The 23368-nt window shown below is 41.1% G+C and overlaps 2 protein-coding genes across 5 annotated transcripts in view; one reads left to right on the forward strand and one right to left on the reverse strand.

Annotated features, from left to right (window-relative positions):
- The window catches only part of MGAT5 (alpha-1,6-mannosylglycoprotein 6-beta-N-acetylglucosaminyltransferase), a 121315-nt gene extending 108904 nt beyond the window's left edge, over window positions 1-12411 (forward strand). For 3 of the 4 annotated variants that reach the window (XM_051810272.1, XM_051810274.1, XM_051810273.1), the window contains 3 exons: window positions 332-406; window positions 3512-3669; window positions 5064-12411. In XM_051810272.1, the coding sequence (XP_051666232.1) occupies window positions 332-406; window positions 3512-3669; window positions 5064-5262 (432 nt within the window). In that variant the 3' untranslated portion in view covers window positions 5263-12411. The remainder of the gene's footprint in view (window positions 1-331; window positions 407-3511; window positions 3670-5063) is intronic. The other variant, XM_051810275.1, reaches the window with a different exon arrangement.
- Window positions 12412-18448: 6037 nt separating this feature from the next.
- The window catches only part of TMEM163 (transmembrane protein 163), a 93109-nt gene continuing 88189 nt past the window's right edge, over window positions 18449-23368 (reverse strand). The window contains exons 7-8 of the mRNA XM_051810316.1: window positions 20539-20680; window positions 18449-19589 (exon numbers count right to left, since the gene is read on the reverse strand). Of these exons, the coding sequence (XP_051666276.1) occupies window positions 19529-19589; window positions 20539-20680 (203 nt within the window). The 3' untranslated portion in view covers window positions 18449-19528. The remainder of the gene's footprint in view (window positions 19590-20538; window positions 20681-23368) is intronic.

Below are 23368 nucleotides of genomic sequence, written 5' to 3' on the forward strand. Positions count from 1 at the left end.
GTATCACATTCTTTTTTTGTCGCTTCAGCTTCAGAACTGAAACTTAGTTAAAACAGGAGCTCTGGAATCCCATAGGATCTCAGGCAGGCTTTACATCTGCCACTTTGCAATACACCTTGGGTTTCCTTAAAGTTACTCATGGAGCAACTTTTACAACCTTTAAAAAGGAGCAAAACACAGCTTAAACTGCTGATGGTTTAGTAAAATTGTGATTTGTTAATGAGTTTATTTGTATTTATTGTTACTACTTGAGCTGTAATGGAGTATTTGAAACACACAAAGTTGATTGAAACAAAAAACCCTCTAATCTTAACACACTCTGTTTCCACAGATTGACCCTTATTTGCCCTATGAATTTACATGTGAGGGAATGCTTCAGAGGATGAATGCATTTATTGAAAAACAGGTATGAGCTTTTATTGTGGGATTACAATCTTGGTTTATGTTGGAAAGGAAGGACCCTCTCCATTTTAAAGCTTCTCAGTGTTGTTGCTGTCCAAGTAGAAATAATAGTTGTGCAGACCTTGGTGTTACATGAAAGCAGAAAGGCAAAGTAATTTTTCAGTGTGTATGTGACTTCTTTAACTGTGTACACAAAAAAAAACTTTGTATCACAAAGGATCAGGTAAATACTGATACTCTTTGGTAGAATTGCAGTTGGGCTACAGCCTCTGGGCAGATTTTTCAAGTATTTAGTTTCAATCGATAAAGCTTTAAATGGTTTGGAAACCAGTTACTTAAAGGACTTTTGCTCCCTGTGCATACTGCCAGCTGAGAGCAGCTGAAGATGTTGAGTTGGAGTAATAAACTGCAGAGATTTACATGGGATCCTGGTTTCTAGAGACTGTATGTTTGCTTGGACTTCTGCCCAAGCCAGATCTGTTGCAGGAGCCAGCTCTGCCTTTTGTTCTGGCTGCTGCAGAAGAGAGATAGGAATAACTTTTATCTCTGATATGTCATTTAATTGCCAGTTTTCCTTTCAAAAGCACTGGACACGCTTCTCTGTACCTGTATTTCTGTAAGTGTGGTACTAAAAGCAGTCATAAAGAATAACACAGTTCCAGGTCAGAAGTGTAGTTAACATGGCACAGCTATTTCCAGTTTCCTACCAATAAACACTTAAAACTTTTTTCTGCTGTATTGATGACATAACCTGTAAAAGTATCTCTTCTGCTTTTGGTTCTTCTACCCAAGTGAGCTATAATTGAGAGTTTTTGTCAATACAAGAGGAAACAGAACTCAGTGCAAGGGAGAAAAAGAGGCAGTCTAGAGATAGCACCTGTGGGGGAAACCTGTTTCTCCCCTCTGGCCCTCCTCCAAGGGCTAAGCCCTGCTTTGTGCTTCTCAGAAATCAGTAGATCATTGCAATTTTGACCATTACTTTGACTAATTGTCAAAAGTCAGTGTTTCAGAGCCCCCAAGATGCTCAAGCATCATTATTAGCTGCATGTGCTTAGCACTGCACCTGATTATTGTGTCAGATGAAGCAAAAATAAAAGCTGAGACCTTATTTTGAGGAGTTTGTGGTGGGAGGCAGGCAGAACAGAGAAAACAGCACGAGGTAGAAACAGGAATAAAGATGCCTAGAGCTGGTCAGGTTCAGAGGCTGTGGGGTACATTGACCCCCTGTGGTCTTCAAGGGATGTTTGAGTGTGAAGAGGATGGGGCCAGATACGCTCACCCATGAGTCACTCTGTGGAACAGTGAAACTGTAGGATTAAAGGAGGTGTTTGGAGTTCCCCTTCTGGGGCCTTAGCTCAGGGCCAGGAGGGAGGACAGTGTTCACAAGAAAGGTTTGGTGAATGCCCTGAACCTTCAGATCCAACAGCTGGGCTAAAGGTCTTTATGGTGTTAGGTAAGAGAACTATTGTGAGTTGTGGTTTCACATTTAGCAGTGCCAACATCAGTTGAATTAAACCAACTTTCACTCCAAGCTACTCCACTGCCCCTGCCAGCAGCCCAGAGTGGCTGTGAGGTGCATCCAGGCCATCTGCTAAATCCATCCTTTTTGCTCTGTGGTTGCACAGACAGTTGTGTCTGCTCTGCAAAGCAGCAGCACAGGGTGGGAACCAAAGGGTGGGACTGCTTAAATTTTGGCACTGCCATAAAAGGAGCAGCCAGACAACTGCAGCCGAAGCAGCAGGGATTCCCTGCTGAAAATCTGGGAGCTGTTGGATGGGGCAGACTGGGCTGGTGGAACACACAGGCTGACTTTGAAAGATGTGGTCAAGAAGAGTACTTGGTAACCCAGCAGAAAATGTTTTTGGCAGGGCTCTACTAGGTTAGAAAACTGACTTGGCTCAGCAAAGGGTCAGCTGAGCACCAGAGCTTGGCAAAGGCAGTGAGGCCATTCATCCAAGAGCAAGAAATGACAGAGGAAGGAGGACACCTCCTGTGACAGCAGGGCTAGGCCTGTCTCACCTTGAAATTCATGGGTCCCTTCCAACTCAGGATATTCTTTGTTTCATGGTTGTATAATACTAAATTTATGGTTAGACCTGGAGGTATGAAAACTTCCTCTTTCAACAGAAGAAATCTAAATGGAGTAAAAGAACTGCAAACTGATATTGAGAACTGCGAGATCACTTGAGGCTTTGGGTCACAGTGAGGGACCTGTTCATACAAGTTTTGTCGTTATCCAGAGAAAGCAAACCTTGATGGACCAGGCCCAAATTGTTTTATCACCTTTTGATGAGAGTTGCCAAATGTTAAAATACAGTCTGGGTACTATGGAATGTTATATAAAACCAGTGATTAAAATTTTCTTTGCTTTTTCTCATTTTAAATGTCAAGACCATAAGAACTTGTCTTTGAATAGTTTTTCAAGCGGGTGTGTTCGGGTGTCATTTCTTCCCTCCCTCTTCCCGCTGTGGTGACACCTGACTGCAGATATTATTTATAGCCAGGTTTTTCTCAGTGTTGGGAAAGCACTTTGAATTAGCAGCAGTTCAACCATAAAGAACAAACAAACTCCTGGTTGCTTTACAGAAATCTTCAGTTTTTTATGAGTTCAGCTCTCTCCATAGCACTGAGTCCCCAGATCATTCCCACATGTCTCTTCCCATGGGCAACTTGAGACATTTCTCTCCTAACTGGCCTCTGGAATTCTTCTCCCACGAGAACGTCCTCCTGATATTTGTGCTGTTATGAAAATAGTTCTGCCTGCAGTAAGTTAGTGAAACAGGAATCCCTGAGATAAATCCAAAATGGGTTGGGTGTGTGGAAGGAAAGGGACTGGTAGAGTTGCTTATGATAAATTTTAAAAGGTAAGGGAAGGAAAAAAGCTTCTTTGGGAAGAATGATACTACATTTCAAGTAAAAATCAAAGGTGGTCATTTCCTCCTGCTAAAGATTAAATATTCTTTTTAAATGTGCTTAAATTATTGATTTTAATACAACTAAAGTGAGCTGCAAAATGATTACTTGAGTGATAACCACTTATTTTACTTATGGGGAAAATTGCTGTCAAGGGACCGAACACATCATAATAAAATCTCCTCTGTCACTGCAGGATTTCTGTCATGGGCAGGTGATGTGGCCCCCTTTAAGTGCCCTTCAAGTAAAAATTGCTGAACCCGGAAAATCCTGTAAACAGGTTTGTCAGGAAAGCCAGCTCATCTGTGAGCCTTCCTTCTTCCAGCATCTTAACAAGGACAAAGCTCTGCTTAGGTAAGTGCTTAAAAGCACAGGCATGTTGTTTGGTCTCTTTTTATTGCACTGGTCTTTGCCACACATAAAATTTGGTGCACGAGTTGTGTGAGAAGGGAAGGTGAGGAGAAAAGCACTGTTTGGCTGCAGCAGCTGTGAGGGTGCTGGCAGTGCTTTTTGGCAGTGCATGGCAGTGGTGACTGCTGTGCTGAGAGTGTTTACAGGGAGGAGTACAGCACCAAAGCAAAAATTCACATCTCTGCCTTTCCCCCTCTGTCTCCTCTGTGTGTGCACCATTATTTTAAAAATAGCTTCTATAAAGTCTTGCTTTTGTTTTTTGATCTGCCTCTTTGGTCACACTTAACATCCCCATTGAAACACTGTATTCATTGGCAATTAGCAATGCTCTTCCTGCAAACCTTTTGTCACTATTGTCCAGGGTAAAGAATTGTAAACCCTTGTACATTAGAGGTATGGTGCTGATCTATAAAGCTCACCAGCTATGCAATAAAGAAATGAATGTTGCTTTCAGGTGCTATCTCTTTGGGAATATGTCTGTGTTCCTTTCAGAATGAAAACAAAGCTCTCAAAGCTAAGCTCCCACAAATGGCTGCTAGGGAATCTGCTTTCCAGGTTTTCTATCCCCACTTTTTGCTAAATTCAATTTGTATTTTGTTTGAAAAGTTATAATTTCCAGTGGAGTTCAGAAGCAGCTCATATAAAAACCTGGTCAGGCTTCTTTTCTAGCTGTCTAGACAAAATCATAGTTCTGTGGGGAAAAAAAAATCTGTTAAATGCTGAGAGCTACCAATGTTTCCAGAATAAGTGAAAAACAAGGCTCTGCTGGAATTGCTACCCTCCTGCTTAAGCTTTGTGGTCAGAAAATGGCATTTCATTTCATTTTCCAGCTTGCTGTTTCTGGCAGGTTCCTGGGAGTGACAGGCCCTGTTCTGCCCTGCTCCCACTGTAGTCCAGCAGCATCCCTCATCCTCACAGTCCAGCTCACCCACCTGGAGCTGCCCAGGGCTGCATGGCACTGTGTGGCTTCCCTGGGAGAAAGCCCTGCTGAAACTAGAGAGAATTATCTCCCAATTTTAGATTCTCTGGGTTTGTCTTACTAAAAATCCATGGTGTATTTAAATATTAGGTTTTGGGGAATAGTCAAAAGCATTTTTTTCCTTTTTAACTTCTTTGATGAAGTTCAGTGAAGCTGAAAAGGCAGCACTGCCCTCTGCAGAGAGAATCTGCACAGGAGAAAAGAAAGTCACGTTCTGGAAAGCTGCAGCTGTAAATGTACTTGATCTAGGATATAATATAGCATTTTCTTTTATTTTTAGCAAGGAAGGAAAGGATGAAAACTGTACCAAACTCCTATAAACTCCAATGTGATTTAGATCATGTGCTTTGCTTTTCAGGCATAACATCGAATGTCTCACCACGGAGTCTGCAAATGATATTCTGGTCCCCTCTTTTGATGCAAGAAGGAAGCACTGTGTTTTCCAAGGTGACTTGCTACTGTTCAGCTGTGCTGGATCCCACTCCACCCACAGAAGGATCTGCCCCTGCAGAGACTATATCAAGGGGCAGGTTGCTCTTTGCAAAGACTGCCTATAGCAGCAGCAGGGCTGCTTTGAGTATGGGACAAAATGTAAGTAGTTTGGAGAGGAGCTACTTATTACTTCCTGCACTTTTGTCCAGGTTTTTTCGCTGCAGGCAGAGCTATCATTGCTGGGCAGAATTGTCTTCTAAGAGAGGAGGGATTCATAATAGACAGCTCACTGATCTGTTTTTCCTGTAAGGACGTTTGCAGTGTAACTCTTCAGACTCCTTCACCTGTTTGCAAAGAGAAACAAGTTTCATGTTCGACAGTGATTTGAAGATGACGGCGCAGAATAGTTTGTAGAAAATTTCCAGACCCATCAAATTTCTGGTTTTGTTGTTTGGGTGAAGTGTTTTCTATTTTTTAATGAGTTAGGACATCCCTCATCATGATTAGCTGAAGTATTTAAACTTCATTCCAGTAGAAAATTGAAAAAAGTGTGCTTGAGGGAGGGGGGTGCCAGGGAGGAAGGACTAACATTTTATTCTAGGTGCACTGGTTTGGGTACAACTTTGGCTTGAATGGCTACAAAGTGGTTTACTTCACAAAAACTTGGAATCACAAGAGAGGTCTGTACCCTATTATTGGGTTATCTGGGCCCAGTTCTGTTTTTTTTCCTTCTGTTTTTTTTTTATTGAATCTTTGTATACAACAAGGTATTGTCTGCATCACAGCTGCTGCATCAGAGCAGTCTAAACAGAGTGTCACAAATGAGCAAACAGGCAGTTGACAGCATGTGACACATCTTGGTGACTGGATAACTGCAAGGGCTGTGGCTTCAGTGTGGAAAAGCTACAAAAACATACTGCCATTTTTGGAATGGACTCATCACAGTTTACTGGTCCCATTTAGAGAGTAGTCCTCGGAATTTGCCCATGCTTCTGTTGTAGTCTGTCTACTAGAAACACTGTGTGAAGCAAAAAGTATTCAGCATATTGGAGCAATATTATCGTTAGAACCTCATTTTGCTACGGCTTCCAGTAGTTAAAGTGTTGCTGAATGACATAGAAAGGTAAAACTAAGCTAACTATAATTATTGTATGGTAGAAATGTAAAATGTCTTCATAACTAGCTCGGTTTTTAAAGAGAAATTTTTTCTGAAGAATAAGTAAGAGGAAACAAAGTACTACGAAGAAAAGCATTGATCAGTCTCGTGGGTTCCTTGATTGGTTTTCTAGTTTTAGGGGCTTGTTTGTTTCCTTTTTCTTTTTTGTTTTTTTAGCAAGCACACCAATTACAAATTTAGGGAAAAAAAAACAATTCAGGAGTTCAGAATTCAAATCAAACTTCAGTTTTTTAGAGCAGCAAGTTATCTCTTCTTAACTGCCTTCTTTTTATAGAGGTAATTTTTGTTATTTTCAGCAGAAGGTGACGTACTTGACAGCACCATTTGTAGTCAGGAAATTATGTGCTAAGATTAGTGAGAAACGAATCTGCAGTGTCTGCAGGTTTGCAACTGGGACATGCTCTCACTATGCTGGAAAAAAACCTCAAATCAAGACAAACTTTTTTTCATAAAGATTAACCAGCGTCACCAGGTAATCATGAAAAGCATAGATATTTTACATTTTCCTTTCTTGGATATATCTGGTTGGTTCAGATTGTTTTTGTAAGTGGCATTCATTATCAGTGTGGGAATATTGATGGGTCTAGTGACCTACCAAAGACCAAGCAAGGCAGATGCTATTTCACCTTGGACAAATTCTCCAGACCAATATACATTTAAGTTTCAATTTGAAAGCAATGAATGAGCCTTTTCAAGCCTCTGGTTTCCTGCCTCAGCACTCCTGACAGTGTTACCCTGTAACACTCCATAACATCTCTCTGGACTACACAGGAGCCTAATCCTGGGGGATTATTGAGTATCCGAAAAGGGTCTGTGGGAGCTGTTGAACAGCAGGGCCACCAGGATCTGGGTTTGATGGTGGGAAAATCTGCTGTATTTTAGAGTAATTTTTCAGAAACAGAACAGCTGGGTTCTTTAATGGGAGGCAAAGTTTTTATATGAAAAGAAAACAAATGCAAACCAGTGTGAAAATCCTTCCTGCTGCCATAGCTCAGCATTTGCTTCAGTCAGCACAAATGTATATTGCAAAAGTTTGCAATAGTTTTACTACCGTGGCAAAGCTGGGGGAGGATGATTGGAAATGGGTCTGAGCAGGCGCAACAATGAATTCTGTATTTATACGAAATATCCCCTGCCTACCTGTGCATATCTGTGCAACTAGAAAAGCCTGAGTATCCAAGTGTATGTACTTCCAGCTGGTGCCAAAAGTAAAGGCAATAGTAGGACTTGTCTTTGCCAGTTCAGCCTGAGGTTCTTCAGGCAGGAATTTAGTTTGGACTGAGATATCACAGAACTATGTCGGAAACAAAGATTTGTGCGTGTGCACCTGAAGAATGCAAAACATGTGGGTTTTGCTGTAGTGTAATTCTTTGCTGTAAATACATATTTGCTTGTTTCCCCCTTGCTGTATGGCCCCCCATGACACACTGCATTTGATTTTGCCTCTAAACCTTCAAAGATGGGAGGGGTTTGGTATTTGTTATTATAAGATTTTCTGGTCTAGTGCTTTGCTCAATGCTAAGTTTGCCTTTACCACAGAAGGGAGAGTTTATTCTAAGCTCTGTTTTTCCATGCTGTAGCACTGTTTCTAGTCTGCTGAACTGAATTACTGCATTCTGGCAAAAATGAAACAGCAGCACCGATGCCGCTTGCATTTCAGCCAGGGACACAACATCCGAATTGGCTTCAGAGTCACTTGTCTCTGATCTGATTTCCACTGAAACCTATAGAGAAGATTCATTAATCTTAAAGAAAAAAGAATCAAGACCTACAGCTTCAGTCTAAATTTCTGTAAAAGGAGCCTATCATGTGAGAACTGTAAGTGCATAAACTTTGCAAGCATTGCTCACTCAACTCTGTTCAGCACTCCCATCGCACAGCGTGTTCCTTCATGCAGTGGTAGATAAGTGAATCCTTCTGCAGATAAGCACTCAGGCAAATCCATGTGGGACTATTTAAAAGTCTGAGTAATTTACAAAAACCTATAATATATATCCACATTTCAGGATAGCGGGCAGCCTTCTGTCCAGGTTCCATAAGTATTTTCTTTCCTAATTAAAGAATAAAGGTGTAGTCCAATTCTTGCACTTAACCAAGGAAGTTAGAGATGGGACTGTGCTGCTGTTGTCAGACTGAGAGTAAAGCTTGCAGCTTCCTTTGCTCAGAAGCCAGGTTTTTGCATGACTGCATTTGAATATATTGATCTGTGATTGATGGGGGAAAAAATGTCAAAAGTTGAATACAAAACCATTTTACAAGCTTTTAAACATATCTCTCATATCAAGACATTCTTTGTTTTAAAATTTTGTATTTTTGTATGTGACCTAGTTTTTTTTCAAAAATCTTGTTCCTACGGGATTAGAAAACTTGAGAGAAGCATTTACATATTTATTAAAATTAACATAAAAGGCTTGCCTTTGAAAGGTAAAGTTGGTAAATACACACTGTTTAAAAATGCCAATAAAAACCTCATTTATTTCATATATGCAAGTTGATTTGCACATGTATAGAGTTGCTTTTTGCATTTTTTGCTTAGTTTCTATGTTTCTTTTTGTAAGTTATAGTTGCAGCAGTGTGTTTGCTTGTTTATATCAGATTATGTTTCTACAAATATTTAATGTTTATGTGCCTTTTTTTTACTTTCTTTGGGGTTTGGATGTGTGTTTGGAATATGGACACTGTCTGAACAAGTATAATGGAACACTAATTCCAGGTAAATAGTGCTAATGAATCTACAAGTTAGAGGTGTGAATTTTGAGTATTTTTAAGTAGTGGAGAAATCTGTTCTAAAACTGTTAAGGGTTAATAAGATAAAAGATACTATAATAATTCTTGGAAAACATTGTTTCTGCAAGCAGAATGCAATTTACTGAGTATCTGTGATTTGGCATGAGAGCTCCTGCTGAGACGGGATGTCTGTTCAATGACCAGGGAGCAAAAGAAAGCCATTAACATTCCCCAAGGAGACAATGCTAACAGAAAACCTCCAGAAACAGCCACAGCTGATTTGATGAGCAGGAAAATTGAAAATCCACATTGAAGTCTGTGAGGTGTTGGTTTTTCAGATAAAGATGGCTCAGCATGGACGTGCGAGGGGTGATTCCTGATGCTACCAGAGAGTACAGTCCTTTTATCATACCTGAATTTACATCTCTCAGCAGGGAGGAAACTCTGGCTATTCAGCTTATTGCAGATGTCTTTTCTTTTTAATGCTACTACTTTTCTGCAACAGTAGTTTGCAAAATAGCTGCTGATCAGGTTTCAGTTGGAATGGAGTTGTAGCCAGAGCCAGGACTGTGTATTCCCAGCTGCACTCTGCTCCCAGCTACTTGTGCCAGCTTTTGCAACTTGCTGATTGCCAAGGTTCAGACTTGTTGAAGGTTTCCTCTTGATAGCATCAGCCCCAATCAGGTTGTGAGCTGATGTCTTCTCACTTAGTCACGTTGTTCTCCTGTCCTCTAAAATCCTAGTCATCATCTCCAGTTTGTCCTTGATATGAAGACATGCCCTCCCCTCTCAGGAACAAGTGGCCCATCTAAATTGCAAAGGTGATTTATGAGTTTGTAGCACTTTTCACGTAAACAAAATCCAAATTGCTTTCTCAGGTATGTCTTTTGCTCACAGTGCATTTCAGGACCAGATTTTGCTAGTAAATTAAATTAAATGGGATGAATCAGGCTGCATACAATCTCATCCAAGTCTAATTAACTTTGTGACTCCCACTGCTTCAGTGATAGCACAACTCCTCCATTAACATTTCTTAAAATTAAAAAAGCAGCCCTCTCTTTTTAATAAAGATACAGCACTGTATCTTACATGATAAAGACCAAACACTTGCAGGGTATATTACACACATCTCAGCAGCCAGTTTTGCTCACTGTCACAGCATATCAGCTCTGGCTAAGTTGATGTTACTGATTATTAAAGTATCAATTTAGTTTATCAGTAAAGCATCAGTTGAAACTTTGGTTAAATCACTGTTCAGGCTGCAGTTAGGAGTCAGAGGAATGGCCTGTTTGTTGTTTGTTTATTTTCAAAGAGATCAGGAGTTATCAGTTTCCAGTTTCAGTCTTTTTTCCGGGGGTGCTAACATTTGGCACGGCTGTTTCTTTGTGGTGTTTGCCCTACAGCTGCTATGCCTTCAGCTTCTGACTTGTGATCTCTTTCCATTTGTAGTTCTCCTTTGGTCCCATCATTTTAGGGATCACTGTAAAGTCCAGGAGAATAATGCACTGACAGATGTATGTTTTCATTCAGGCTGAAAAGCCCAGGGACAGATAAAATTTCATTGAGATTTGCTTTAATAATATTGCTGTAAAGGTAACATCAAAACATACTGTTTTATGGGCAGTGACTTTAAATCTTATCTTCATATTTTTAAGCAGCTCTATAGGTTTTTTTTTTAAATTAGTTTGTAATTTCCAAATATTATATTTAAATTGAATGTGTAAACAGCAACTCCATGTATCAAGTGTAAAATGTTTACTGTAGGAATGTGTTGAAAATACCAGAGGCTGAACCCCAGAGTGCCTCAGATGTGCAGCATCATTTGTGTTCTTTCTTCCAGGGAAAAGCAACAAAGTGCAACCATTGCTGATGTGCCTTGCACATTGGGACTCACCCATTTTTGTAGGTATAATCCTTTTCATATCCGTTAATTATGAACATACAGTGGTATGTCTTATTTCAGCAGACCTCTCTCAACAGCATTAAGCCACCTGTTTATTAAATGGGAAATAAAACCAGATCCTCAAAGTTTTGATAGAATCAGTAATAACTCCACCATCAACACACAGAAACTGCATTAAAAAGCATTAGTTGTATTCAAGTAAGGGAAACCCTTCTCTCTGCTGGCAAGATCAGTGCAGGTGCCATTTACTTAGGTGGGCTGTGCATGGGACCAGAATTTGTCACCTCACGTAAGGGCTCGCAGGACTGGAGCACTGAGGACCTGCTGTCCCCACATTTCACAGCCACCAAAACGCGCGGCTGCTTCTCGCGCAGGAGAACGCGTCGGTCTGAGCTGAGCTGTCACTGCAAATGCCAGCCCTGGGTCAGTGCCTGCGTCCTGCAGGAGCCCCCCAAAGTCCTTGGCTTTAAGGGGAGCATGTAAATAACGCCCTGGCATTTCCTGGAGCCATGCAGGCACTCGGCAAAGCGCATGCAATGCAGCCTGGCTCTGATTCCAGCAGCTGCAGAGTAGTCTGAAGTATCAAATAGGTACCTGATAAGTTAAATTGCTGTCTGAGGGAAGTTAATTTTAATAGGGTTATACCCAGAACTTATTTGTTATGTTCATTAACAGATCTGTTGCAGTACAGTGACAGTGAAAACCATTTTTAAGGAGTCATGGGTTTATTTGGTTTTTTTGCAAGGAATGCAGCAGAGGAGGAGGAAATGGCAGTTTTTACCAAAGGAAAAATGAGTAAGTTTTATGAGGAAAGGTACCCTGAAAATTCTAAGAGAGCTAAAAGAAAAGTATAAGGGAATCTTTACAAAGCTAATTTGGGCTTGGGGAATTTGATCCCCCTGAGCTTGCTGGGCTGACTGCTGAGGGAAGATCCTCCAGAGGGCAATTTTGGGCAGCTCTTTGGGTTCTGATCTGCATCATTTCCTGGAGGAGTCTCCCTCTCCACTGGTGAAGGGGGTCAGTGTCTGAATAAGCCTTGTAGCACTGTAAATTAACAAAAATCCCTACTGAAATCATTGAAAGTAAAATACTGCTTTTTGCAGACAATAATTTGGAGTCAATTAGGGTTTTTAAATGTACATGAGAACTTCAGGGTCAGGCTCGTACTATGGAGTGTTTGGTTTGAATTCTCCCCTAACAGGTTGATCCTTTGTTTTATTTCAATGGTTGTGTTCCACTATATTACGTTCAAGCAGCTGGATTCAAACAGAACAGAACGCAGTGGTTCAGATACTGCCAAGTCACTGGGGTTCAATAGGATGGGATTTTTTTTTCTTTTTTTTTTTTTTTTAGAACAGTAAATGTCTGTACTTTAATGGCATAGAAAAAATGCTTTGTTTTCACTGTTGTAGAAAAAAACTAGGGAGAATTTATTTTTCAATAAACTTTTTTCTTGTGTGATTTGGATTTATGATTGCTTTGTGCTTAAATGGGAACTCCATGAACTGCCTTTTATCCCAAATTGCATTTGTGTGGCTTCTCTTCCAGCTCTGCAGCTGGGCATTTCTGTTGCTGCCCCACCTCTGCAGAGCTCCCACACACATCTTATCCACAGGAACAACAGGTGAGTAATTACCTGGTTGCTTTGTTTTGTTTTAAACCTGAGCTGGATAATGGATTACATCAAGCCTCCTTTAGGGAAGGCAGTTTTGCCACAGCAGTAGTTAGGAATTCATGGTTTACTATAAATTTACAGCACACAAGAAGACTTTGGAATTGGAGAGACCTGCAAGACTTACTGGTGTAATACACTATGGGAGTTCAAAAGTAAAGCTACACTGTGGTACAGTAATGAAGATCCAAGTGTATATGCAAAGCACCCAGAAGCTTATGGAACATTTGCATATGGAAAAAGGGATGAAGCCTGAAGCTTTGGCCCACACACCTGCGTTGCTTCAGCATCGCTCCTGGGCTGGGGTGAGGTTCCAGCAGCTGGTGAGGAGCCCTGGAAAGTCTCTGCCAAAATCATCAGAGAGGTGGGAATAATGTGTTTTGGACGACTGGAATGTGTAGTCTGCACTCAATAGGTGCCACACGAAATCACCTTGGCGGTTGTAAATATGTACATCAAAAAAGATGTCCAGGATAAATGTCCACAGAGTGACACTGCTCAGAGGGAGCTGTTGCTGTATTTCTGTGGCACCCATTCTGCTCACGGGCTCATTGTGCCCTCCTCAGGTTTTGTGAGCCCAGCCAAGACTGGGGGAAGGGCTCTCTGTCGTCAGCTGCTGGGAATGCTGAGAGGTTTCGGTGGAGGTGTCCAAGAGTAATAGAACAATTAATGCAGGAGAATGTGCAGGAGAAAAAAGAATAGTAAAAAAACCCAATCGCCCAACCAAAAAACCCTGAATGAAGACCAGCTCTTCATCTGTTTTAAGTGTCCATTTGTAGCATAGTTGCTATAGACTTTAAAAGAAAAAATACACTGGAGAGAAGCAACTGCTCACTTTTTTCCCAGTGTTACCTTATTCCAGATTTGTTCTATGCTGTGGTTTGTTTGTTTGTTTTTTTTAATGTGGCCACACAGAATGGAGTAATGTAGAATCACAAGTACAGAAGTCAGTAACTATCAGCTTGAGATCCTTTGCATTGTCCTTGTCCAATTAATGACACACACACTGGTGAGCAATAGCATAAATAAAAATGTCAAACTGAAATGCCTGCAGGCTGGGAGAGGGTTTGTGACTTGGGTTTAGATATTCAGTTGTCCAGTCTATTCACTGGCCAGAGTTAGGGAGTTCAGTGCATTGTGGCTGCAGGTGGTGGTTTTCTGCTGTGTGGTGCTGCTGCAAGAGCCATTTATGTTTTTTTCAGTGAGGTGAAATATGTCAATATCCTTCACCAGCCGCCCCTTTTTATGGATATTTCCTTGGCATACTTCACCTTGGATGAAAATGGGTGAAAATGTTGTTGTTTCTGTGTTGCTATTCAACATACCACAATTCCCAAATGTTTCCTACCATCAAAATGAATTAGTGGAGAACACTGTTCATTCAGTCTCTTGTTCTGGTTATTTTTGGAAATGTTTTCCTTCCTGTTTCATTCCCCTAATTATTGTTCTGCTTTGACATTCTAAAGAGACATCTGTAAAATGGTGAGCAGCTAGAGTCAGATGTGGGCTGTGTTGCAGTCACATAATGGAAAAAAAAAATCCATGAAAATTGGAACTTGGAATAAAAAATACACACACCATGCAGCTGTACTGGAAAGATCATTGAGGGGAGCTTAAATACTGAATACTTCAACTCTCACACACTTAGACTGGGTTTAGTCAAACTCCAGCTGGTAGAGAATCCACAGATGGAAACGTTTTGCTGGGATTTTGTGCTGCTCTCAACACACTTCCCCTCAGTGTGCAATTGCTGGAGAGCTGGAGCACCCAGTTTGCTGCCTCGCACTCCTCTGTATTTGTGTTTGTGCTCAGGACTTGCACACTTTATTTTACTGATTATGGACGTTGCATTTATCTAAAATCCAGGTAGTAAATCTTTGTTGCCAGAAATCCTGGATACTGTTTGCACCAGACTCCAGCTGTTCAGTCTCACTGTTTGTCCTGCTTTGTGGGGCCTTGGCTCAGGAGTCTTTGCTCCTGCAGTACCTCAGAGAAGCATTGCCTGGCTGAAGGTATCTGCCTCCTGCACCTTTGTGAGGAGGGAAACTTCAAAGCAAACCAGTGCTGGACAAAAATGCTGAAGCAGTAATAACAACCTCTAAAGAAAACATACTGAGGTGTGAACCTTTGGTGGCTCAGCAGGTAACAGCTGGTGCTTGCAATGTAAGTAATGGGTACAGCAGATCTTGGAAATGAAGCTGCGAAATCACCAGAGCTCCCTCTTGGCTTTAATTTCCTTCCCACCTCCATAGGAGGCTGTAATCTATGTGATCAGCCCAAGGCTGTGCTGCAGGCTTGGATTCTGCTTTTTTGGTCTGCCCAGTAAAAGGAGGTTGGCATTGCTTGTCACTTGGCCAGTTTATGTTGCCTTTACTCCATTCCCTGCTCTGTGGTGAAGTGACAGGTGACAATAATCCTCTCTGGCCTGTGTCATTAAGAGGCAGGTCCAGAAGGGTTCTGGGTTTGGTGGCAGCAGTGTTAGCTGACAAAATGGGATGTGTCCTAGTTACTTGCCAGACTAGCTTGGAAGAAAATGCACTTTCAGCCCCCCTGCTGCTAAATGTTGGTGCTGGTCTCAGTCCTGGTGGGACCTGCTGGGCTCCTCCACCTCTGCTCTTGCAGCTCGAGGTGAGTGGGCTGGAGGCAGCTGGAGCAGCCATGCTCACCACGGTGGGCAACTGGTCCCACTGAGCAGGGAAAATTCAGGAACTGTTCGGTGCTGCCTCCAATACTGATCCTGTGGCTAAAAGGAAAACAGCAGCTCCCAAACGTGGGGGGAACAGGAGAGGGAAATATCCCTGGCTTGTCTGTTACTTGCTTTAACTGTGCTCTCCCACGTTGCATAACCTGGCCCCACATGCCAGGCCGCAGGAATGTGTTTTTTGTGTGCTCCTCCTGCGTCCTTACTAACCCTGGATAAGCACAGCCAGAGGCACAGTGATGGGCTCTGTCACAGCACCTCGCAGTGGCAGCACACCCAGCACCCACTGGCACGGTGAGAAATGGCAGGTGCTGTGAGCACAGCCAAACACCTTCCTGTGTGCAAAGCCCGGGTGAGTCATCTACACTGCACCAGCCTGTGCACCCCAGGCTAATCTGGTCAAGTAGCTTCAGCACTTCTTTAGCTCTTTGCCTAGGAAAAGTGCACTGTAAGGTTGGGAACAAATATTCCCGCTGTATCTATTATTGAGGCTTAATAGATGGACTAGGTTGCCTTGGGCTAGACAAGCTTTAAAGGTCCCTTACAACCCAAACTATTCTGTTAATCCTTGTCCAGTGACCTGGTGTCCCATGAGCTGGCCTACAAAAAAAAATACCAGAAATGCCTACACTTTTTCTCAGGCAGCTGAGATTGCAGGAACACAAATTGTGTTATTAATGGTGAGCACCTCTGTGGCACAGTCCCAGATGCAGGTGTACCTAGAGCTGAATTTGCCTATTTTTGAGAAGCTTCTTGTTTGGGATCTTTGCTTCAAGTCCATTCCTAGAATGTCATCTTCAGCAAGGAGCTTCTTTTGAGGCTCTGTTTTTCCACAATGGTTGGGTGATGGTTATTTATGGTCTCCCTATTATTGCTAGAAGTGAAATGGCATAAGTCAGCAGCAGAAGTTAGTGTGGTAATTTTTTTAGTGACAATCAGGGTGCAGAAAAATCTGGCTTTTAGCTATAAGTGGAACATTATCATTCCCCATGCCTACCTGGTGGGTACAGGTCATGGCTTGGGATTCAAGATCGCAGCTGGTGTAATCCTGACAGAGTTTTTGATAGCTCCACTGAACAACATGGCCAAATTCAAAGCGTCTGCTCAGTGTCACAGTGACTTTCAGGGATTAATTTGCAATTCTGGGCTTGGCCAGACTTTAATAAGTGTCAGTTTGCAGCCACTGATCCTTGAGTGAATACTGAGGCTTCTTCCTTGTGTCCTGTGCACAACAAAGAGGCCATGGCATTGCTGAGGAGCTGCTGTGATCACCAACCAGGTTATTATGTTGACCAGTGCCAAGTTTCAGGTAATTAGTCCAAGTGCTTTTGAGCTGTTTCAGCTTTTGAAAAGTCCACTTTCACTTAGCCTAGCTGGAAGCACACTTGTTATCTCATGGTTGGAAAAATCAACTGGCACAGACATTTAATAAAGAAAACTCATATAGAAACTGTTACCTCTGAGGGTGGCTGGTTAGAGCAGTGTTGCAGTAGACGGATGAGCAGTTATTTTCTGTGCTATTGTCACATTCCATACAAAGTCTCCACAATGAGAGCTGGCTTTATCAGCATGCATTTGCTTTCATTTCTGAGAATCTGTATTTCCTGGCCTTTTTCAAGTATCACAAGTATTTCAGTTATTTTCTTGTATTTACCTGCTAATATTAGAAATGCTTTGAGCAGCTGTGGTAACTGAAAAGTTTCTGCAATTGGTTTAAATTAATCTGATAAGAAAAAGTATGATTAACTTTTTTAACCACACCTTTTCAAAGGCTACACAGCTGGAGTCTGTCCTTACAAACATCCTCAGAGCATTCCAGAGTTCCAGAAGGAAGTGTGAAACTTCATTTAGCCTGTGTTTAGCTTTCCTTCATGCACTAGCATGTCTGTGTAGCTCTGTGCTCCTGTTTACACTCGGCATTTTAGCAGAATTATTCAGTGTTTGACCTGGGTGTTGGTTTGAGTGTCTTACATACTTTCAGTGGTTCAGAACTTTGGTGTGGCAAAGGTCATATTGGGAGCTCAGTATCTTGCCACAACCACGTAACCTCCTGCTCACTTGCCTGCAGAATCAGTTGGTGCTGGACTGGCTGCTGGACTGCATGGCCTTGTGGAGCAGCACTTCCAGTAGTTCCCAAGTGTCAGTCTCACAACTAGCAGTGGGGCTGGAGAAGGAATAAAGCCCTCAGAGAGGTGGAAAAGTGTAAACAGTGCAAATAAAAACCAGCAAACCCATGAAATGTCTAATATAACTAGGTTCAGGCTCTGGGTCTGGAATTCTGAGGCTGAAGGTGCCTGACGAAAGTTGTTAGTGAGGAAACACCTGTTCCACAGCTCATTGCATGGAACTATGTGAGAGAGAAGAAATATACTGGGAAAATATCAGAACTAAGATAAAGTGTAACAAGTTAGGGGCTGGTGCAGGAAGAAAGGTCTTGGGGTGGCATTTGACATTTAAAAGTCCACCTGTGAGGACAGTGGGCACTCCTACACTTTCCAGTCCTCCTGGAGTCCTTGCTAAATGCTCTTATGATGTAACTCCTTTGTCATCTTACTGCTGAGTGACACACCGAGCTCTAACACCATCCTGTGACAGCAAGGCACACGCAGCAGCAGCACTGAGGGGCAACAATATCAGAAAGTTTGTGTGCAAATACTTGTACAAACTTAACTGACCAAGAATACATGAAAACAAACCATAGCAGAAAAACAAATTCCACTTTGCCATAAAGAATTCTGCAATATTGTGCCCCTCGTATGGGCACTGTCAGATTAGTGAAACCACTGGGTGGTCTCTTCCTACACACATCACTTGGAGTTGGCTTTTATTAGAGATCCTTAAGGATCTGGCTAAATGACATACAATAGGAAATACAGTTTTAGCATCACACCAGTGAAAAACTCAGTGTGTCCACTGTACATCAATCACTGATGAGTTCTATTGTACATCTACTCTAGTTTCTGTACTCTATTGTTGTATAGTAGAAATGGGCATTTCTACTCACCGTGGTCTTATTTCAAAATCTACAGTGGACTATCTATTTCTTATTCATCTGTGATAAACAGAAGCAACAATACTGGTTCTCTGTTGTGAAATCCAACCTGGAATATATAGAATAATGAGAAAATGGCTATAGCCAGAGAATCCAGTTTAATAGACTGCTATACAGGAAGACTTTTTCTATGATACATTCTGGAAATAGTTTTCAAATGTTACTTACAGATACTGTATAAAATAGATACCAGTTTTTTATTGATTATACATCAAGATTCTTTGATCATTTAACCTATTAAGTAATATATAAGATGTGTGATGGAAGGTGAGCAACACTTTACAGGACAATCTAAATCTAGTAAATAGATCTGTATCTCACCACAAGATTGAGCCACTGCTGTGCCGTCGTCAGACTACAGAGCAACCACAACGTCACACACGCTGGTACAGCTGCATATGGTATTATAGGAGATGAAAAATCCCATTCCTTGAGCAGCCCCTCTTCCCTGCACGACTTTTTGGCTTTGGTCTGTACAGTAATACTGTGTGTGCTTGTTTGGTCCATGCAAAGCTATGAACAGTGTCTCATTAAGAAAAAATAGAATTTAAATTGAAGAGGTATAGTTTTGGTTAATTTGGGATTAAAATGCAGTTTTCTCTCTGATCACAGAAAGGGCTGTGCCTGCTCTTTCTGGGTGTCTATTTCAAGGGGAGGGGGGAAGTAGCTACTTAAGTGTTTTAAGCAACACAGCTCTTGGTGTCCAGACTCTATGTAAGATAGTCCTAGTCGAAGAGGTTAGCAAGGATTGTACTCCTGTTACAGCATGTGTCTGGGAAAATACAGGCTGGGGGGGGAAAATAAACAAACTCCAAACCTGAAACTGGCACTTCTTTACCCACAGGCTTACCACACCATTAAGAACACTTTCACTCTGGAATATACAACATGGCAGCTGGGTTCAAACTGCAAACTGCATGTTTTCTATTGTCACAGGAATCAATAGCATACTGGAAATAAAAAGACGCTGCTGTTTGGCAGAACTGCAAGCAGTGTGCACATATGCCAGATTTACAGAGAGATTTCCCATTAAAACAAACTTCAACAAAAACAGACCACGGGAAACAAACTGCATATTCAGTAAAATACCATTGGCACCACTTGCCAAAACATAGGACGCTGTAGTTTTACAGTCCTTACAGAGGAGAGGGCGGGACCTTCACTCAAACATCTCGTAGTGGCGCGTTTGCCTCACCCGGGGCACCATGTCGATGAGCAGCCTGCAGGGGAAACACACAGTGTGGGTGCAGAGACACAGCAGAGCCCTGGGACTGGGGGGTTTGCTCTCTTCACTTATTAATTTACTTTATGAATAAAGAAGAACTCAGATGCAGTAACAGCCTCCACAGTTTTCCGGAACAGTTGGTTTTACACTGGAAATAGCAATTATAGTGACTTATTCAAGAATAGTGTTCCCCATTAAAATGTTAATTTAATTTTCGAAGTTTAAAAAAACCCCCACAGCTTCCAGCTGAGAGCTGGCTGCAGCCTGGCCAAGATCTGGTTCCAACTAAGATGCTCCATCTCCCCCTTTCTCTTAATGGCAGAAAAGGGGATAAAGCGCAAAACTTATGTTAGATTCCATGCAGTCAAGAGAAATTGTGGCAGCAATAAAGCCCATGGCAGAGCTTCATTGATTTTTTATTTTGTTTCTGGTGTCATGAATCAAGAAAACATCTTAAAATTCAAGAGAAACAACATGTGAAACAACCAGCAGCCTTCCATTTGGAAGTTGTATAAGGTAGAGGGCTAGGGCAGAAATCAATAGCAAGATCCTTCTTTAAACTTGGGCACCTTTCCTTTAATCCAGACTGTCTTTGGAAAAGCAGTACTTAGAAATGTGCCATAAAAGCAACGGGGACTGATTTTATCCAAGATTTGTGGTTATATTTCAAATATTTAAAAACTTGTTTTTCCAATTCAGGTATCCAAAAGTCTTCTAAAGTTACTCCAATTTCTTTTTAAGTCCTGGCTGCTTTCCAGCTGATGTGAGAACACAATCTTTTATAACCATTTCCACACACTCTGCTTCAGCATTGGCAGCTCATCTAATAAATTCCAGGGACTGATTTCACTGGAGTTATATAAGCCTTTCAGAGCTATGGCTACCTCCCACAGACAGCCCATCTGCTGCACACACTGCACTACCTGCTCCCAGGAGATACTCACTTGATTCCATAGGCAGATATTGTAAGTCCAATTAACACTCCTATACTGCCATCCAGGTACCAGACAGAAGAATTGTGTTTAAATACTTCTGCACTAAGAAGGATGGAAAATCCCATTATTCCACCTACAAGAGAGTTGAAGCCTAGAAGGGAAAAAAAACTAATTAAAGGAAGAACCCAAAGAGCTTATGAAAAGGAAATCAGTTTTTCAAGTAACTTTTCAAAGACCTTCTCTTGAAGCTTTTTACCCCATTCCATATATTTATTTATGTGTTTGGTACACCAGCTTAGAGCTGTATACATTGCTGAAGACATACAGGAAAATTCTAGTAACATTTTACATTTATGCTTTAGACATATCACAGCAGCTTCTTGTCTTCTATTATTTACAATTTTTATGACCATCCTTTTAGATTCCGCTTTCTTTTATTAATCCTCTCTCTTTGTCTCCAAGACTGTCCCTTAAAAATTCTCCCAGAGCTTTTGAAATTATTAATGCCCTTTTTCATTCAACTCCTGTTTGGTTGGTTATTGATTTGGGAGTTTTATAAGTCACTATATTTATAAGTCATTCCTTTTTTAAACCCAAACTCTTCCTGATTTTTTTTCCCCCTCAATAACCCAGAAGACATCACTGTTGTCTACAAAAAAAATGTCACTGATAATGCATTCATTTGGTAGAGCCATATACTATTTAACCTAATTAACAAGTGAAAAATCAAACTTGAAACATTCTATATTGCTTGGTGAGTCAGCTCTAGTCAGCTGCTGCTTATAGCACTTACCCAGGCTTTTTCCAATTTCCCATGACTGCCAACAAGGACATATATGACACTTGTTCCTGAGTATCTCCTTTGACCCAGACTTCTCACCGCCAGTCCTTGCCTCTTTATTAACTTATACTGCTAATGCATGCTGATGAAATATATATAATATGTATATATATAAAGAATATATAAAGAATATTAAATATAAATTAATTAACTAGAAATTTAAACCAGTGTTACTTCCCCTGCTCCAGCTTAAGTCAGAATCCATCAGCATGATATGCAAAAGAATAATACATTTTCTTGCCATTATTGGTTAATGTTTCCAAATTATATAAAAGCTACTTGCAAAGGAAATTATTTTCTCTTCCTGATTGTCATTCAGTCAAATCCTTCTTTGCTGGCATGGCAGGAAATCATGTAATAGCTGGAGGTATTAATGCAGACACTGTTCAGTGCATAGGGCCAGCACAGGAAAAAACAGGTGGCTAAATCTGGGTAGGAAACAGGTATCTAAAACCTACAGGAAAGCTGGCTGACATCACCCAACTGTCACGTATCTGCAGTTGTCCTCTGAGATGTTACAAAATTCGAGGCAGGAAATGGCTGTTTTTATTATCCAAGAGGCCATGCTCTTTTGCTATAAACAAATTGTACAAATAACCTTTTGCCTCATTACATTTAGGCTTGAAAGAGGTACTGTTGTCAAGCCCTGCTCTAAAACAAAATTATTCTTAACAAAAATTTTTAATAGAGGTTGACATGTATGAGAGAGAATTTGCTGTTCTGAAAATAAACCTATTTTTCAGGAAGAAAAATGTATGCTCTTGTTACTCAAAACAGTTTGTTGGTCCAGAGCCAGGGATCACAGGAGGTAAATTAGCAGGAAACAGAAAACACTAAAAAAAGATATGCAAGGGAGTGCTAAATCTATCTCAGCTGCTGAATCACATTGTCTCTTCCTGATTCTTAATAAATCAAATATATATGTAAATATGTCTCGTGAAAGAAGATATTTAACCACACAAGGTAAGATCAGCCTCCTACATTTTCTAAAGTAGTCCTGAAGGAGACAAGAGAGATGAAAACCAGACTGAGGTAATTGTACACTTTTTTCCCCTAATTTTTTTTTTAATCAAAGAATAAGCAATCTCCAGCTCAGAAGCAATATCATTAGCATGAGGATGTAATTATGGGGGAAGCGATTTCTGTGTCATACAGGAGAACAATTTAGAGCTGGAGTTATTTAGGAATTTTCAGCTAATATTTTGTCTGAATAAACTGTTCTGTTTCAAAACTAAGGTACATTCCTTTCTAAAGGGAGGGTTAATAATTTGCCTGCCTAGACAGAGTTCTGAAACGGTCAATGTGTCCCACTTACGCTCTGACAGGGAAGGAAGTCAGACTCACTGGGCCATGGTTCCCAGGATCCTTTCCAGAAAGCTTTTTGCAGGTTGGAGATATTTTTGTTTCAAAAATGCCTAGGGTGGCAGAGTCCATAGGAAAAAACAAGATCTCTGAACTGCAGGTCTGTTGGGAGAGAATCTCAAATGCAGGGAGGCAGCAGCTCTAGTTGTAACCCCCGCACCGCTGTTCTGGTTCCTTTTTTCTTCTTTTATATTTAAAATATAAATAAATGCTCATGAAGAATTTATATAAGTAGGATGATATAAATACTCATCATACGTGCTATCACACATCACCAAGGAAAAAATAAAGCATGTTTCACATACTTAAAATAAAGCAATTGTATGTATCCCCAGAGTAAGCTGAAAATTGAATTTTCTTAAAGTGAAATCTTCAGCAGAGTAATTTATGTGCCATTATCTATGAATCATTAACACCCTACCATGTCTGTTTACAAAGTATTTCTAACTACCCTGTGCTGGCAGATACAAACTGGGAGAGGTTCATAGGGTGCTGTGAAACCTCTGCCATCACTGTGGCCTCACTCGTTTTCAGGGCAGATCCCAGGGGCTTTCCAAGGGTTCACAAGCTTGAGCCCTGTCAGTAAGAGATATACCTAGACCAAGCTTTAAAAGATGCCTTTAGACATAGCTTTTA

Source organism: Manacus candei, unplaced genomic scaffold, assembly GCF_025592945.1.
Source record: "Manacus candei isolate 608988 ecotype Guabito, Panama unplaced genomic scaffold, ASM2559294v1 h1tg000077l, whole genome shotgun sequence".
NCBI lineage: Eukaryota > Metazoa > Chordata > Aves > Passeriformes > Pipridae > Manacus > Manacus candei.